Here is a 15,520-nt window from a genome sequence, read left to right as displayed (position 1 = left end):
GTTACCCTCACCTAACCATGGTATATTTAAATTCAAACAGTACTTTGAACTATAAAAATGTAGATAATAGTGTTTTCTTTAATGCACTGGAAAGAATATTCTATTTTTTTTAATATATCACGTAAGATTTCTTTTTAAATGTCTAATCTTAGAGCTCGTATTCAACCTTTCAAATGTTAGTAATTTGAGGATAAACTGCTATAGAAGTGAAATCCACTTACATAAAATTCACTTTAAAAGAAAATGCATGATTACAGATAGAATGTTTATTTTTAAGTTTTAGTTAAACATAGAAAATATCTGCCCATTATCAGTGTATGCTTTTTTTTTTTTTTTTTTTGCAAGTAATTTGCTTTTCCAAAATGTGCTTAAAATGGTTTTTCTGGCATAATTGTTTGGATTGTGAAATGTATGTGATCTATTTTAGTATTGTAAAAAAGAATAGGCTATTGCATCTTCTGTATTATGGTTTCCTGTGAATAATTTACCATTTCTTTCTGTTTTCCATTGAACTATTCAGTGGTCGGTGAAGATGGTAAGCCTTATGTGCTGATCTATATACTGTGCCAACATTAAGTAATCTCAAAACATTGTTTTGTTTAATTCAAAGCAAGTGGTAAATTACATCCCACGTTTTCACCTTGTGTGTTTTTTCTTTTTATAGTTTCATAGTCCAGCATATGCCAGTACTCTTGATGTCATAAGATTAGAAAATAATGTGGTTAATTGTCATCAACCCATTAAGTTCTTAAATGTCATTGAATGGAGTCCTTGTCATGTTACAGAAGAGGGTAAAATTGTGGTTAAACATTTTTTAAAGATTACGTGGTAGAGCCACAGTTTGTTATGCAGAAGGAAAATTTAGCAAATATTATTTTACTTAATAGCCTTTAAAAAAAGTATACATTTGATTTGTAGTTTTATCACCAGAATCATTAGATTTTTCCAGAAAGAAAGAAAAATTTCCTACTAGTATCATTATGGAGTTAGTCCTTGGTTCTTCTGTACTATTGAAGGAGAATAGAAGCACAAATGATCTAAATATCCTGTGTGTGTTTGGCAGGCAGCGGGGGCGGTGGCAGAGAAGGTGTATATGGGGGTTTGAGATGTTCCTTGGTATGTTTATTTCAAACAAATTAATGGATCTACATTAGGAACTAACCCCAAAATTATTGTGTAGGAAACTATTGAAAAATAGATTACTCTTTTTTTACACTGTTGGAATCAGCCTTTTATAAATTCGTTTGTAGTAAGAGAGGTTGTTAAATGCCCCAGAGGTCTTCTGAACATCCATAGGAAATAAAGTTAAGTTTAATTCTCATATTCTATGTAAGAATAGGGTTCTGATATCAAATGGGATGTTCAAAATGTAAGTGCCTCAGTATTTACTGTTCATAAATTTGAGAACAGGGTTTGATAAGGGATACGTGGAATTCTGGCAGATTTACTTGTAGGTTATTGTGAGTTTATCATAATTTTAACAACAAAAAACCTACAGTATGTTGACATGCATTTCTTCATCTTATTCAATGATTTTGCAAGATTTTTAGAAATATTTTTAAAAATGTAAATTAGGAAGTTTATTTTTGGCATATATATACTAGTTTTCAAAACTTGTACTCCTTGTCTGTAATCCCAGCTATTTGGGAGGCTAAGGCGGGAGGATTGATTGAGCCCAGGAGTTCGAGGCTATAGTGAGCCATGAGAGCTAAGATCACTCAACTGCATTCCATTGTGGGCAACAGAATGAGACCCTGTCTCTACAAAAAACCTTCAACTCCAAATTAGATAAAATACGACAAATTTATGTTACAAATTAACCAGTAAATCTAAAGGAAATCAGCAAAGGAAATTTCACTGTTGATTTATTTAGGTCAGATTGGGTTGATTGAGATCCTTGTTTCTAGTGATTGGTAAATGAAAAAAAATAAAAAATACTTAGAATCCCCTGCGTTTTTCCAGCAAGCTTGTTGAATATCCATAATGTACAGGCCACTGGGGAAAGAGACTAGGGATTCTGTTATTAATTAAATGTTATATTTAATTATAGCTCATCCTAGGAGTGAGTTTTCTCTTTTCTGAAAGTAAGTGACTCATTCTTACACATGGTGAAATAAAGCTATTTAGCATATGTTACAGGCATAAGAGGCCCAAAGAGCAAGAATGTACTTGTTTTGAGAGCTCCTTTTAGCATCACTTTAACAAATTGAATATTTATATGCTTTTTTCTTTCCTTTTTTTTTTTTTTTCTTTTTAAAGATGGAGTCTCGCTTTTGTCTCCCAGGTTGGAATGCAGTGGCGCGATTTTGGCTCACTGCAACCTCTGCCTCCCGGGTTCAAGTGATTCTCCTGCCTCGGCCTCCTGAGTAGCTGGGATTACAGGTGCCCACCACCACGCCTGGCTAATTTATTGTATTTTTAGTAGATATGGGGTTTCATCATGTTGGCCAGGCTCCAGGCTGGCCTCAAACTCCTGACCTCAGGTGATCCACCCGCCTCAACCTCCTAAAGTGTTGGGATTATAGGCGTGAGCCACTGCGCCTGGCCTCATATTAATATTCTTAAAATAACCATTTTGAAAAGAAAATGAATAGTGACAGGCATCATCAATTTCTGGAGTATATATAAAGATTTAATTAATATAGGTTTATATTAAATAGATTCAATAGTTGTTAATATTGGTTCTGTTGTAATCTGTAATAACATAAGTAACAGTGATTAAAATAACATTTAAGGGAAAAGATGTCATTTGGATCAGATGTTTACATTTAGATACTAGTACTTTTTCTTAAATTGCATAGTTTCTTGAATATCAAAATTTAAAAAATTTTTCAGACATCAAGGATCTTTCCTAAAGAAGGATTTTGTCCTTCTTTCAGTAACAACTGAGGTATGTTATTTGGTTTACAAAAGGTTCATTGAAAATACACTCCTTGTTGAAATATAGTTTCTGCTCAGTGGATAGTTCTGTCTTTGGTTTTTAATGACCAGGTATGTTTTGAATGGTTTAATCAGTCATTCAAAGACTGTATGTAGTATTAAAGTATATTTCATTAGATTGTCTTTGTGAGGTAAGTTTCTTAATTATATTCATATTTTCAGTTTGAACATTTGTAACATTCTGAATGTCATGGCAATGGGTTTTATTTGGAAATGTTGTGATATGTTATATATAAAACAATACCCTGTATAGACAAGAAATGTTATGTGTTTCCATTTTGTTGTTGTTGCTGTAACAAGGTTTACATGTATTCATTATAATCTGCCAAGATTGGAAAGTAATGTGATACTACCTACCGGTTATCTGTATCTGGGTATGATTTTACCTATTCTGTTACATAGTTTTATAAAATGAATGAAATTTGAGCTCTTTCTTCAGTACATTGTTTCATTAACATCTACGCATAAACACATCTGTGTAGATTTTTTTTAAGGGGTTGCTTGAGGCCAATTTGAAATTAAACTTAAGATTGGTATGTATTCCTATTTTATAGCAGGTATATTTTTAAAATAACATTTCCTGAAAATGTCTGTTATAATGATTTAGATTCTCTTTTCAGGGCCCAGCACTAGAAGATTTCAGTCATCTGCCACCAGAACAGAGACGTAAAAAACTACAGCAGCGCATTGATGAACTTAACAGAGAACTACAGAAAGAATCAGACCAAAAGTATTATTCCTTTAAGTTTTCTCTATCATTATTACTTATTTTAGGATCTACTTTGAGTGACACCCTTGAGTATGATATACAAAAGGTTTAAAAATCATATATACCAATTGAAATATCTTTTGAGAGAAAATTATACTCCTACCCTGGAAATTTTTATGGTTACCCTGTCATAGGTTAGAGAATTTCCTTGGTTGCAGATTTTTTATTGGATACTAATAGTGTATATTTATGCCTTCATTAATTTGCAAAAAATTTCCCAATGTTTTATTATCAAGAGTAGTTTCAGCAACACTAACCACCTCTTATACTTTGATACATTTTCATTTTGCTTTTATATATGAATTGATTTCATTAGCAACCTGAGGCTGTTTTGTATGTAGCAAAACATTTGGCAGACAGTGCTTAATTACTAACAGCTTCATATTTGTTCTCACATAGGCTTACTTTTTTATTTCATTTTTACAAGAAGTGTCCTCTAGTTTAATTTTTTTTAATGGATATAGAGAATTATTTATGATAATTAAAGTGTTATTACAGTGAATTGGTGACTTGCTAGATCTTCACTGAGGATAAAATTGGAGCTTAAATTGTAGCATGAGAGATTGAAGTTTTGATGTTAAGAATTAGTGTATCAGATGTGAAGTGGCGCTTAATCGTAATGAAATATTGCAATACTTTTGATTCTCATTCACAGTAGCTATGTTCTGTAAAGTCACTGTGAACCCTGAATTATGGAATATTGAAACATTGCTCTCCGATACAGGGTTAGGTTCTAGGTAGCCACTGATCACAATGTTTCCGTCAGCCGATTGACACACAACCCAAACACCTTATTTCATATGTGATGTTGATTTATTAACTTTGAATTTTTTCTGATAGCACTGTAACTCATGCTTGAACAAAGCTTATCTAAGACATGTATTTTCTCTGTAAGTAATAATATTACGTCCTTCTTTTGCTTAACAACACTAGACAGCATTTCATTGCCATGCTTAGGGACTATTTTAAACACCAAGATCAACAAAAAGCGCAAAAATGTGAGAAACATTGCACTAAATGAGTAGACTGCAAAAAGGATACATGTCCAGAATATGAGAATACAAGCAGAAAGGCCAGAGTATTACTGGTTTGACCTCAGCTTGGAACCTGAATGTTACCTCTGGTGACTCAAATTTTTCTCAGATATCTCCATGTCCAAAAGAAGAATAAAGGCACAGAAATGTTAATGTTCTTGCCATGGCCTGGAATGAGTGCTAATCCGGAGAGACTTGGTTCAGAATTATGTGGAGCATAATAATAGAAGTTGAGGATGAAGCAGTATAGGACTTGTAAAAAATTCTGAATGCTTTTCTGTGGAGTTCTGTAGGTATTACAGTCCCCAGTTACTGAGAGAAGGGGTAACATTATTAGCTCTGTGTGCTAAAAGATAATTGAAAGCTGTATGAAGCGTAAATAGTATAGGAAAGAGATTGGAGGTAGAAGACTTTAACAATCCAGGTGAGAGATGCTGAGGGCCTAAATTAAGCTATGGCCATGGGAATAGAAAGGAGGAATAGATAAAAGAATCATTTCAAAGCCAAAGTAGGTTGTATTTTTCTCCTGATTGGATGCTGGAGAAGAGAAAACATGGAGGAAGCTTAAAAAAAAAAAAAAAAAGAAGGCGGCTTGCAACTATAGATTTAATTGCAACAATAAGAAAAAAGTTTAGGGCAAAGATAAATATTTTGTTTATGTTGATTTTTGAAAAGTGAAAAGTCCATATTGGAAGTGTCCAGTTGAGTTTAGAAATATGAATCTAGAATTCAGGAGAGAAAGAGGTCTGAAGATATGCATTTGAAAATCATCTGAACATAGATGATATTAAAACAATTAAGAGATCATCCTCAAACAAGACTGTAGGAAGAGACGAGAATTTTATGTAATACACATTTAAAGGTTGAACAAAGAAGGAGAAAGGAGCCAGTGAGGGAGATTGTGAGAAAGCAGAGGTGAGAAAGAGGAAAAAGAAAATGTACCCTCTAGGTGGTCATGAAGGAAAAGAGTATTGAGGAGTGTTAGTCAGTAGTGTCAGATATTAGAGTCAAGGACAGCTAATTGAGGCATAACCGATTGTGATATGATTAGAGAATAGGAGGTAGGTTGAGAGGAGTTGGCAAATGACTGACTTTGGGTGGGGGCAAGTTAAAGCTGCCATTCCTATTTCTAGCAGAGGTGAGTGGGAGGACAATGATGATGTATGAGCTAAGGAACACTGTGGAATAGTGTGGCTGAGTTGGAATATAATGAATTTGATTTGGGACATGATGAGCTGAAGAATGTTATTCCAGCCCTTGATTTTGTGTGTGTGTATGTGTGTGTGTGTGTGTGTGTGTGTGTGTGTGTTTGTACATATACATCTAAATAAAATTCCTTGTTTAGAAAGCAGGAAATAAGAAATGAACTCTGTTCTCTTTTGGTATTCCAATTGTCTTGATAAATTACTGACTCTATATATGTTATCACCTGACTCTATATATGTTATCACCTTTATGCAAATTGTCTTTAATCAGGTCGTGTTAGACAAACTTTAAAAGATATGACTCGACTTAAGATTAAGCTGCGTACGAGTCCCCAGAGTCAAATAAAACTCTTTTATCTGGAAGCATATGAAGTTAATATTTAATTCTGTGGTTTCCTTCTCTTTTTTAGAGATGCACTCAACAAAATGAAAGATGTATATGAGAAGAATCCACAAATGGGGGATCCAGGGAGTTTGCAGCCTAAATTAGCAGAGACCATGAATAACATTGACCGCCTACGAATGGAAATTCATAAGAATGAGGTAGAGTTGTTATTCAGCAGTTGTCAAGATAAATTATTTTTATAAACTTCGTTATGATAGATTTGTTTTTCTTAGAATTATCTTCAAATGTTTATATTTAATATTAGGGTTTATGATCTAAAAGTGTTATTGTGATGTGTGTTATTTAATCTCCTCGAAGTTTTTTATTTAGACCTTTATATAAAATTAAATATACTGTTTTTTTGAATCAGCTATAAAGTTGATCATTTGACCAATTTGGAATAAAGGTTTCACATCTCTAAGAATTACATAATTATAAAAACTCAAACACATTTTAAATGTAGAAGTATAACTTATGAGCTTTTAAACGTATTTATTGAGCTCAGTTGTTTGCTTATTTTTTTCCTAAGGCGTGGCTCTCTGAAGTTGAAGGCAAAACAGGTGGGAGAGGAGACAGAAGACATAGCAGTGACATAAATCATCTTGTAACACAGGGACGAGAAAGGTCATTTTTTGTATTTTATTTGTATTTCTTCTCCCCAAAGTTTTCTCACCCTTTTGTCCTAAACTTTATACAATTCGTTTTTTTCTTCCAAATTTAACAAGTTCGGCTTTTAATAACCTCAGTCTTTTGAACCTAAGTAATTTTCTTTAGTGACAATTACAGATGAAGTAGGAAAGTTCATCTTGCTATTCAATCCTAGTTTGTCATGCATCCAAACACAGAGCTAGGAACATAGAAAATTCTTGGAGCTACAGTCTGAGGGCGTAGGCTCCTCAGGCATTGGAAGGTTTCCTAAGGTTCAAGTGGAGTTAGGGTCGCTTATGCCAAAGAAAAATTTTGCTATCAAATAGCTCAGAGTTTTGTGAAGAAAAAAAATACATATTGTTAGTTTGGACCAGAGCTTCTAAAAGACACTTCTCTAAGTTTCTGTACCACTGTGACATTTCTTTCTTGATATATTATATCTTTTTTTCCAGAATAAAAGTCCACAAATTAGGATTCATCTTAGAGAAGAATGTGAGAGGCCTAGTAACAACTCTTAGTTTTCTACTTAATTATAGTGTAATCTGAACAAGTTCATTTTTAATGCTCCCTGAATCTCAATTTCCTGAAGTATAAAATGGAGTTAAAATATCCACCCTTTAGGTTTGTTAGTATAAAAGTAAATAATGTACATAAAGCACCTAGTAGTAAATAGTGGTAATAATAGTATGACTTCTTGAAAGAGTACATATCTTTAATCTGTCAAGAGATACCCACAAATTACTGGTTTTTGTTATTAGGTAAAACTCAGATTAAAAGGATCTAATTTCTTTGGCATGTGTTATTTCTCTGGCTTCAGGCTTACTGAAAGTACTGTTAAAATCTAATTCTGGGCCGGGCGCGGTGGCTCAAGCCTGTAATCCCAGCACTTTGGGAGGCCGAGACGGGCGGATCACGAGGTCAGGAGATCGAGACCATCCTGGCTAACACGGTGAAACCCCGTCTCTACTAAAAAAAAAAAAAAAAAAACAAAAACTAGCCGGGCGAGGTGACGGGCGCCTGTAGTCCCAGCTACTCGGGAGGCTGAGGCAGGAGAATGGCATAAACCCGGGAGGCGGAGCTTGCAGTGAGCTGAGATCTGGCCACTGCACTCCAGTCCGGCGACAGAGCGAGACTCCGCCTCAAAAAAAAAAAAAAAAAAAAAATCTAATTCTGTAAAATTTTCCATTATTCTTCAGCAAAATTATTAACATTTTTCTCTGATTTAAAAAATTTTAAGAGAAATTATGTTTGTATTACCTGCTTTTTTGGATTTTTTAAGTTACCAACTTCTCTGTTACCATGATTAGTTGGAAATTTACTTTATGTTTTATTTTAGTTGAGAATCTTCTAATTTTCAGTGACAGAACGAATACTTTACGCCTTCTGGCTTAAACCAAAAATGGACTTCATTGGCTGACTTTAGGGAGAGCTTGATCTAGGAGCGCAGATGTTATCCCCAGGACTCGATTTCTGTCCACCTCACAGCTGTGCTTTCTACTGTGTTGGCTTAATTTTAAGGCTCCAAAGCTCTAAGCGAGTATTCCTGCAGGTTCGAGTCCAGTAGAAAAGGGACAGAGTGAGTTCTCTTCCAAGAGTCCCAAGCAAAAGTCTCAGTGCATTTCTTACATCTGATTAGGTTACAGGACTTCTTGTGAACTGGTCATGCAGATGCTTGCTCTGATGGCCATTCCAGATCCAGAATAGAAACAATTCAACCTGAAGCGTGTGAGCTAAACATGGGTCTGCGTGGGTCCCCTAAGGAATTTTGGGATGATAAACTTGGGATGATGGAAGACAAGTGTCTAGAACATTTTTCTGTTTTATCTCTAGACCTGGTGATAGTGAGATGTATTTACTGAATAATACTTTGTGCCTAGAATATTGTAATCTTGTAATTTTTTTATTTCAGGAAATTCTGCAAAGCAGCATTTTGTATTAGAAGTAATTTGTATACTCGACATTTGAAAAAAATAGGGCTTAAGTGGAAACCGTGTCATTAATATTTAATTTTTGGAATTGATCCTGAGGATATCAATTTATAAATAATCTATAGAATTCTCATGTTTATGATTCTTGATCAGAGATAATTTTTTGTTTTACAGTCCTGAGGGGAGTTACACTGATGATGCAAACCAGGAAGTCCGTGGGCCACCCCAACAGCATGGTCACCACAGTGAGTTTGATGATGAATTTGAGGATGATGATCCCTTGCCTGCTATTGGACACTGCAAAGCTATCTACCCTTTTGATGGTATGATTTTCTTAATAATATTGTATTTGATAAAACTGGTTCTTTAAAAGTATTTACATCAAGTCACTCACTGTAGTGTCCTTATTTAAGTAATACACGTTGTCAGAGAATTATCCCATTTCTTTAGTATGCATACTTTTGTTTTAATTGTATTATAAATGTAGATATTTTTCTTCCATACATGGAATTAAAAGGAAATTACCCACGTTACTAGCATCCTAATACAGATTATTAATTAATTATCAATTTTGGTCAATGCAGAATTTTCACCAGAGTTATGTCCTAAACAAAGTTGAGACATCTTGAACATGTAGCCCAACCCGGGAAGCGGGATGCTGGTGGATGCCACTTCATGTTCTTCCTTGTAGCTTACTAACATTAAGAGACAGATACGAGGCATAGTTAGCTGAATGCCATCATCATATACTGAGTCTGTAGGCCACCTGTTTAGATGAAAGTGGGAGAGAATGTAGTAGCTACTGACTGTGCTATCTCTTACCCCATGAAAGTTGAAGAACAAACTCTGGAAGGGAAGTAAGGCACTGAGGCCCTCTCCTGCAGATATTTAATTCCTCTTTCTCCTGGACTCTGAAAAATACTCTCCCTCAACTAGCAGGAGAGCTGAGTAACACTTTCATAAAAAAACTGTTGTAAAATGGTGCTTGATTTAAGGTCTTTCTCCCCACTTCGTGTTGGTTTAAAATTGAGCAAAGTCTCTAGTAACTTCTTATTAGAAAATATATTAAATTTAAGACCTTGCAGCCAAGTGCAGTGAAGTGTGCCTATAGTCCCAGACACTTGGGAGGCTGTGGTGGGAGGATTGCTTGAGCCCAGGAGTTCGAATCCAGCCTGGGCAGTAAGACCCTATCTCTAAAACAAAACAAAACAAAATACTTGCTATAATGTAATCTAGAGAGTAGGGAAGTAATTTAGCACATGTTAAATTTCACTCACTTGTGAAAATTGTTACTGCTAAGCAGGTTGGGAGTGGTTGGGGATAGAGCGTAAAAGAGTTGTGTATGGCCGTTCTGTTTCTACCACCTCTAGAGTCAAACCTGTATTTCTCTCTGCTCTCCCTTCAAACGGCATTTTTTCCTTCTTTCTTCCCACTCTTTTGCTCTCTAGTTACTATTTTCCTAGTTCATACCTAATGAATTGTTTTAGCTAGTAAGACACTAAAATTTGGGTAAAGAGTTGGAATAGTGACATAGGAATTAGAATACTTTGTCAACTCATGTAATGTCACTGTGGCTCCGTTACCTTCCATCTGTTACATGGGGGTGATGTTATCCAGCCCTGCAGGCTTATTATGCAGCTCAAATGGGAGAATGAATATGAAAGTGCTGGGTAAGCCACAAAGCACAATAGAGACGTTGCTAATGAGAGTCAGTAGTTCCAGATTCATTGAAATCTAATAGGGTTTCATTGTATTTTGTGTGTTGTATTTGTAACTTAAAAAAAAATTATCACATTGCTTAAATTATGCTTGTGAAAACTCTCATCTAGGACATAATGAAGGTACTCTAGCAATGAAAGAAGGTGAAGTTCTCTACATTATAGAGGAGGACAAAGGTGACGGATGGACAAGAGCTCGGAGACAGAACGGTGAAGAAGGCTACGTTCCCACGTCATACATAGATGTAACTCTAGAGAAAAACAGTAAAGGTGCAGTAACTTATATCTAAACTAACCAGGCACCTTTGTGCCGTGTGTGACATAGGAAGAGTAACATAAAATGAAAACACATTCAACAGTTGAAAAAAATAAGAAAACTTAAAGGGCATCCAAGATTAATTGTTCACTATGTGAGCTGAGTGTAGGCTTGATCTTGTGGATATCACCACAAGAAACATTTTGTGGCACTTTACTGTTTGAGTAATGTTGGTGTGAAGCTTAATTGATGCCTTTTGCTTTATGTCCTGCTTAAGTCTGTGTGAAGGATTTGTGTTTTTCTGCCTTACAAATAGAATTTGACTTACTGGGCAGGAATTCATGGATAGTAATGCTCTCTGCCCCCTTTACTTCAGAAAACACAGTGACTCTAGTGAATTTGAATAAGTGAAACTGCTCTGAAATGCCATGGAAAGCCGACTCCCCAAAGAGTGGTTTCTTCTAGGAGTTTGAATTTGTAGCTACATTTTTCAAGAAGAAAAATAGTAGTTGGAAATTTGGTAAAATAATAAAATCATTTTCATTTTCTTCCCTTTTCTTAACTTTGGTTTCCTAAAGGAAGAAAATAAACACGTAGCACATAATCTATTTAAATAGATTTAAAGAGAGTTGCAAAATCTCCTGGTCTAGCTCTTAGGTGAATAAAAGAGATTTTGTTTGAGACCTCAAAATATTTTGAGGTTAACTGGTAATTTTCAGTAATTTACAGGCTTCCTTCCAAACTAATCTTATACTTTGTATGTTTCATCTTGAAAATATCTTTTGGGAAATACCACTTTAGTGATTATTTAGCATTTAGCAGTTACACAGGAAAATACATAGTTATATAGAAAAATACACATTTGAAGATAGAGGAAATGTTGAATGGAGGGAAAGTTTTGACAGATTTTAATTTTAAAGGAGAAACTTTTTGACTATCTGGGTTAAAGGAAGATATGTATACCACCCTTTAGGGCATTTTGTTATTTCAGCTGAATCATTAGTTATTAGGATAGATAAATTTTTCCAGTTAATTTCAGCAAGCATTGTTGGAAACACTGTGCAGTCAAGGATTGTGCAGTGCTGGTTATGTGATCACACCCTGAGTCAGTGGTGTGGGGAAGTAAAGTGAAGAAGCAGTAAGATTGGTTTTTAATTTTGCCTATGTTTTAAATTCTCCTGGTGTTTTCAGTAGCTGACTGTAAAATGATTAGAGACATTTGGGACAGGCACTTTAAACTGAACACCCCTTTTGGTTTTACCAAAGGTCTTCAGTAATTGTTCTTTTCTTTTTCCTCCTGGACTGCAGGTTCCTGAAGAGGGTTTCTGAGGAAATGGGCAAGATGTTGAAGGAGGTTACATGCAGCTGCTTTTGGGGGGAGGGTATTAGAGTTGTCAGGCTCAACGAGAGTGAGAGAAGCAAGTTGCATGAGTGCATGTAGACATGATTATTTTTTACTAACTTCATTAGCATTTCCATACATTGTTTTTAAAAATCATACCAACCCTTAAGTTCCTAGTTCACAGTTATTCCTACAAAAGAAAAAGCCAACAATAGTGTACCATTTTTCTATTTATTTTATTGCTGTCTAATCAATAAAGAATGCAGAGCTGTCAAAAAATGTGTCTTACATTAGCATCCCAACAGGATTGTCTTCCCTCCCAGCTCTGTTTTAATTGGCTTTTAGACCCACTATCTGTCAGATCCTTGCCATCTGTCAGTGTCTGCCTGTGCCACCTCCGTGCTTGCTTAACATCCTGTTGCATGTCTAGAGTGACTGAGCTAGATTTTTCAGGCATGTCTTTAGATTCCCTTGTTCTTGTCAAAGCCTTTGTTTTGTTTTACATTTGTAGTGCAAATCACTTTGTCAAACATCTCCAGCACTAATGTTTCCATCCTAGTATTTGTGCACACTGCTATAACTTCCCCACTGCAAACATTCCAGTTTTGGCATTACGAAGAAGTAGCCTGTGAACCTGAAGTATTTATGATAAGAAAAAGAAAACATCTCTGCTGTAGCCTACAGCCCAGTTGAAAGAACTCTTTGAAACGTGATACATCTTCAGCACCTCAGTCTGGGAAGAATCTATAGTCAGCACTGAAATCCTGGCATAATAAACACAGAAGATACTCACCACCTCAAGACAAAGGACTGTTGTCAAAAGTCAGCTGCTTCCATTCAAATGCTGCCTTAAACTAGAGTGCCTAAATCTGTTGATTGCCAACACTACCACTACAGTATCCCACAAAGGGCTTTATGTGTCAGCTCAGTGCGACCTCCTTTAACTCTGCAGCAGTGCTGCAGCTACCGATGTAGCCTCGGTAGGTGGCTGTTAGAGCTCTACCATATACAATGGTGCATCTTCAAATTTATGCATCAAACTAAAGACATGTCCAAGTCCATTTTACTTTCCTCAGTGTTTTTATGAGAAGTTTTATGGACCTCCCCCAATTGTCTTTTTATTTGGGGTTATGACGATCATGTTTGATAATTACAATGATAGTCTGTTTCCACGTGGTGCTTTTGTTTGAACCTGATAAAATTTAGTGAAACTTTGTAATGATCTATGTGCACTTTTACTTGTAAAATGGAATTTCTGTATGTTTATACTTGTAAATAGGATTGTTGTTAGTGCTCCTGTTGCTCATGGTGTCCTGCCTCGCATTTGTGATTCTGTTAATGACTTGTATCTTAACTAATTTCTTAGTGGTGTTGTAATAGGGAGATGGGGCAGGTGGGGGGTTATTTGTACCGCTGAATCTTCATTAATTTGGTTCTTTACTGTTTTGAGGGGAGAAAGAACGTGAAATGGTTTGTGTATTATTGAATTTTAAGCAATATTTTAGAAGCTGTGTGACTGCTTTAATAACTTTTTCCCAGTGTTATTTGAATCATACTACCAGTTATACTAAAGCTGAATGACAATTGTGTGAAAGTTACTGCCTTCATAATATCAAGTCACCACTGTTACACAGCTGACATATAGTGTATTACCTTTGCAGCTAGTAAACTATAAAGTTTAGATATTGAATCTCGTTACAGGGTTATTTATATAATGTGACATTATTCAGTACTGACAGACTACGTGAAGTAGTTTTAAAATCTAGTGCTATTTTTATTTTGAAGGTTAGCAATGAGGAGGAAATGTGATCTGGCTGTGTTTCTCTTCTGTACAAAGCCTGAAGTGCTTATGGTTTTTTGGCTAACAGCCACAGAGGGCAAAGTTTAAGACTATCTTGTAAGAACTAACTGTTCTTTTCAAGCTACTGTTTGTTTTTCTAAAAGCAGGATTTGCTTCCGTAGGAGGCAAGTTCCTTGACGTGGAATAGTGCAACCTGTATATGGGTTATTATAATAGGAAAGACATTTGTACTTGCACAGTTTAAATCATTCTTAAATTTTGAACATGTGAATTGTCCCAAAAAATCTTTAATTTTTTGGTAATTTTTACTCTTTTTGTGCACATGTTGATTTCTTAATGGTAAATCCTTCATTTAAAGATAGTGTTCTCTGTTGAGAATATTTTCATGGAATAAAACAATCTTTTCTTGGCCTGTTAAGGTGTTTAGTGTGTGATCTTTCATTGCTCTGTGAACCAGAGATGTGATGATTTTGTTCTTGAATGTGCCAAGTCTCAGGTAATACAGAGTAGATGACAAATTCCGTAAGTGGGACAACGTTTTTTTTGCAAAGCAGTTTTGGAAATTTTATTCTAATTTTGGTTTCTCTAAGCTTTCCTAAAGGGGAAAAAAATGTTCACTGTCTCTTTAGAGTGAATTTAAATTGCTTGCAATAATTTGGATTTATCTTTCTTCTCCAGTAGCTGTGTTGCATAGACTTTCCTTTTACACCATCTATCCACTGCATCCATAAGAACTTTCCCTGTACCTCATAGCCCAGTCTAGCCACTACACGCTGGGCAGCATGTCCTGTGCTCTGGCTTGATTCCTGATCAGTTAGATCACCCAAGTCTTCCTGGCATTTCAAAGCATGGGAAGAACATTTGCCATAATTAGTGACACATTATCTGTAACTTCAGAAAGTCTAATTTCAGAAGATTCCCCTTTTAAAAAATGGAAATGTGAAACTATGACTGCAAACTTCTAGAAACTCAGAAAAGGGAATAAAATTCAGGGTAGATGCTGAACAAGGAGAGGCTGTGATTGTTGAGATGAAAATTCAGAGATCAGTCCCAAGTTTGGAAGTAGGAACGCGCAAAACAAAATAGTAGGAAAATAGTGGCAATTGTTAAAGCTTCAGATGGACAGACGTTTGGGGTGGGGAGCTTAAAACAATGAAAAAGGCTTTTATTATCGAAACTAAGATCAGGGAAATCACATCCTATTTGTGAGGAGAAGATAACGTCCTTATAACAATAACAACAAATGAAAAGGTTCTCCAGGCTCATTGAAAAGGATTTTATTTTGAAGAACGAACAGATTGTAAGTATTATCTGAAATGCTTGGGACCAGAAGTGTTGCCGTTTTTTTTGTTGTTGTTTTTTTTTTTAAATATTTGCACTAAATACTTACCAGTTGAGCATCCTTAATCCCCAAATCCAGAATTTTCCAGTCAGCATTTCCTTTGAGCATCATGTCAGTGCTCAAAAAGTTTCAGATTCTGGAGTTTTGAATTT

The 15,520-nt window shown here is 35.4% G+C and overlaps 1 protein-coding gene across 6 annotated transcripts in view; it reads left to right on the top strand.

The window, feature by feature from the left end:
- The window catches only part of FNBP1L (formin binding protein 1 like), a 100,422-nt gene extending 85,978 nt beyond the window's left edge, over nt 1-14,444 (top strand). For 3 of the 6 annotated variants that reach the window (XM_033196638.1, XM_033196641.1, XM_033196640.1), the window contains exons 10-14: nt 3,561-3,670; nt 6,359-6,491; nt 6,863-6,957; nt 9,084-9,232; nt 10,739-14,444. In XM_033196638.1, coding sequence (XP_033052529.1) covers nt 3,561-3,670; nt 6,359-6,491; nt 6,863-6,957; nt 9,084-9,232; nt 10,739-10,917 — 666 coding nt within the window. In that variant the 3' untranslated portion in view covers nt 10,918-14,444. Of the gene's footprint in view, nt 1-520; nt 536-3,560; nt 3,671-6,358; nt 6,492-6,862; nt 6,958-8,617; nt 8,780-9,083; nt 9,233-10,738 lie in introns of those variants that run through there. The other 3 variants (XM_033196643.1, XM_033196639.1, XR_004433714.1) reach the window with 3 other exon arrangements.
- The last annotated feature ends 1,076 nt before the right edge of the window (nt 14,445-15,520 follow it).

This window comes from Trachypithecus francoisi, unplaced genomic scaffold (genome assembly GCF_009764315.1).
Source record: "Trachypithecus francoisi isolate TF-2019V2 unplaced genomic scaffold, Tfra_2.0 Lachesis_group5, whole genome shotgun sequence".
Taxonomy (NCBI): Eukaryota; Metazoa; Chordata; class Mammalia; order Primates; family Cercopithecidae; genus Trachypithecus; species Trachypithecus francoisi.
The sequence above is the reverse complement of the archived record's forward strand: the minus strand, read 5'-3'. Positions and strand labels throughout refer to the sequence as shown.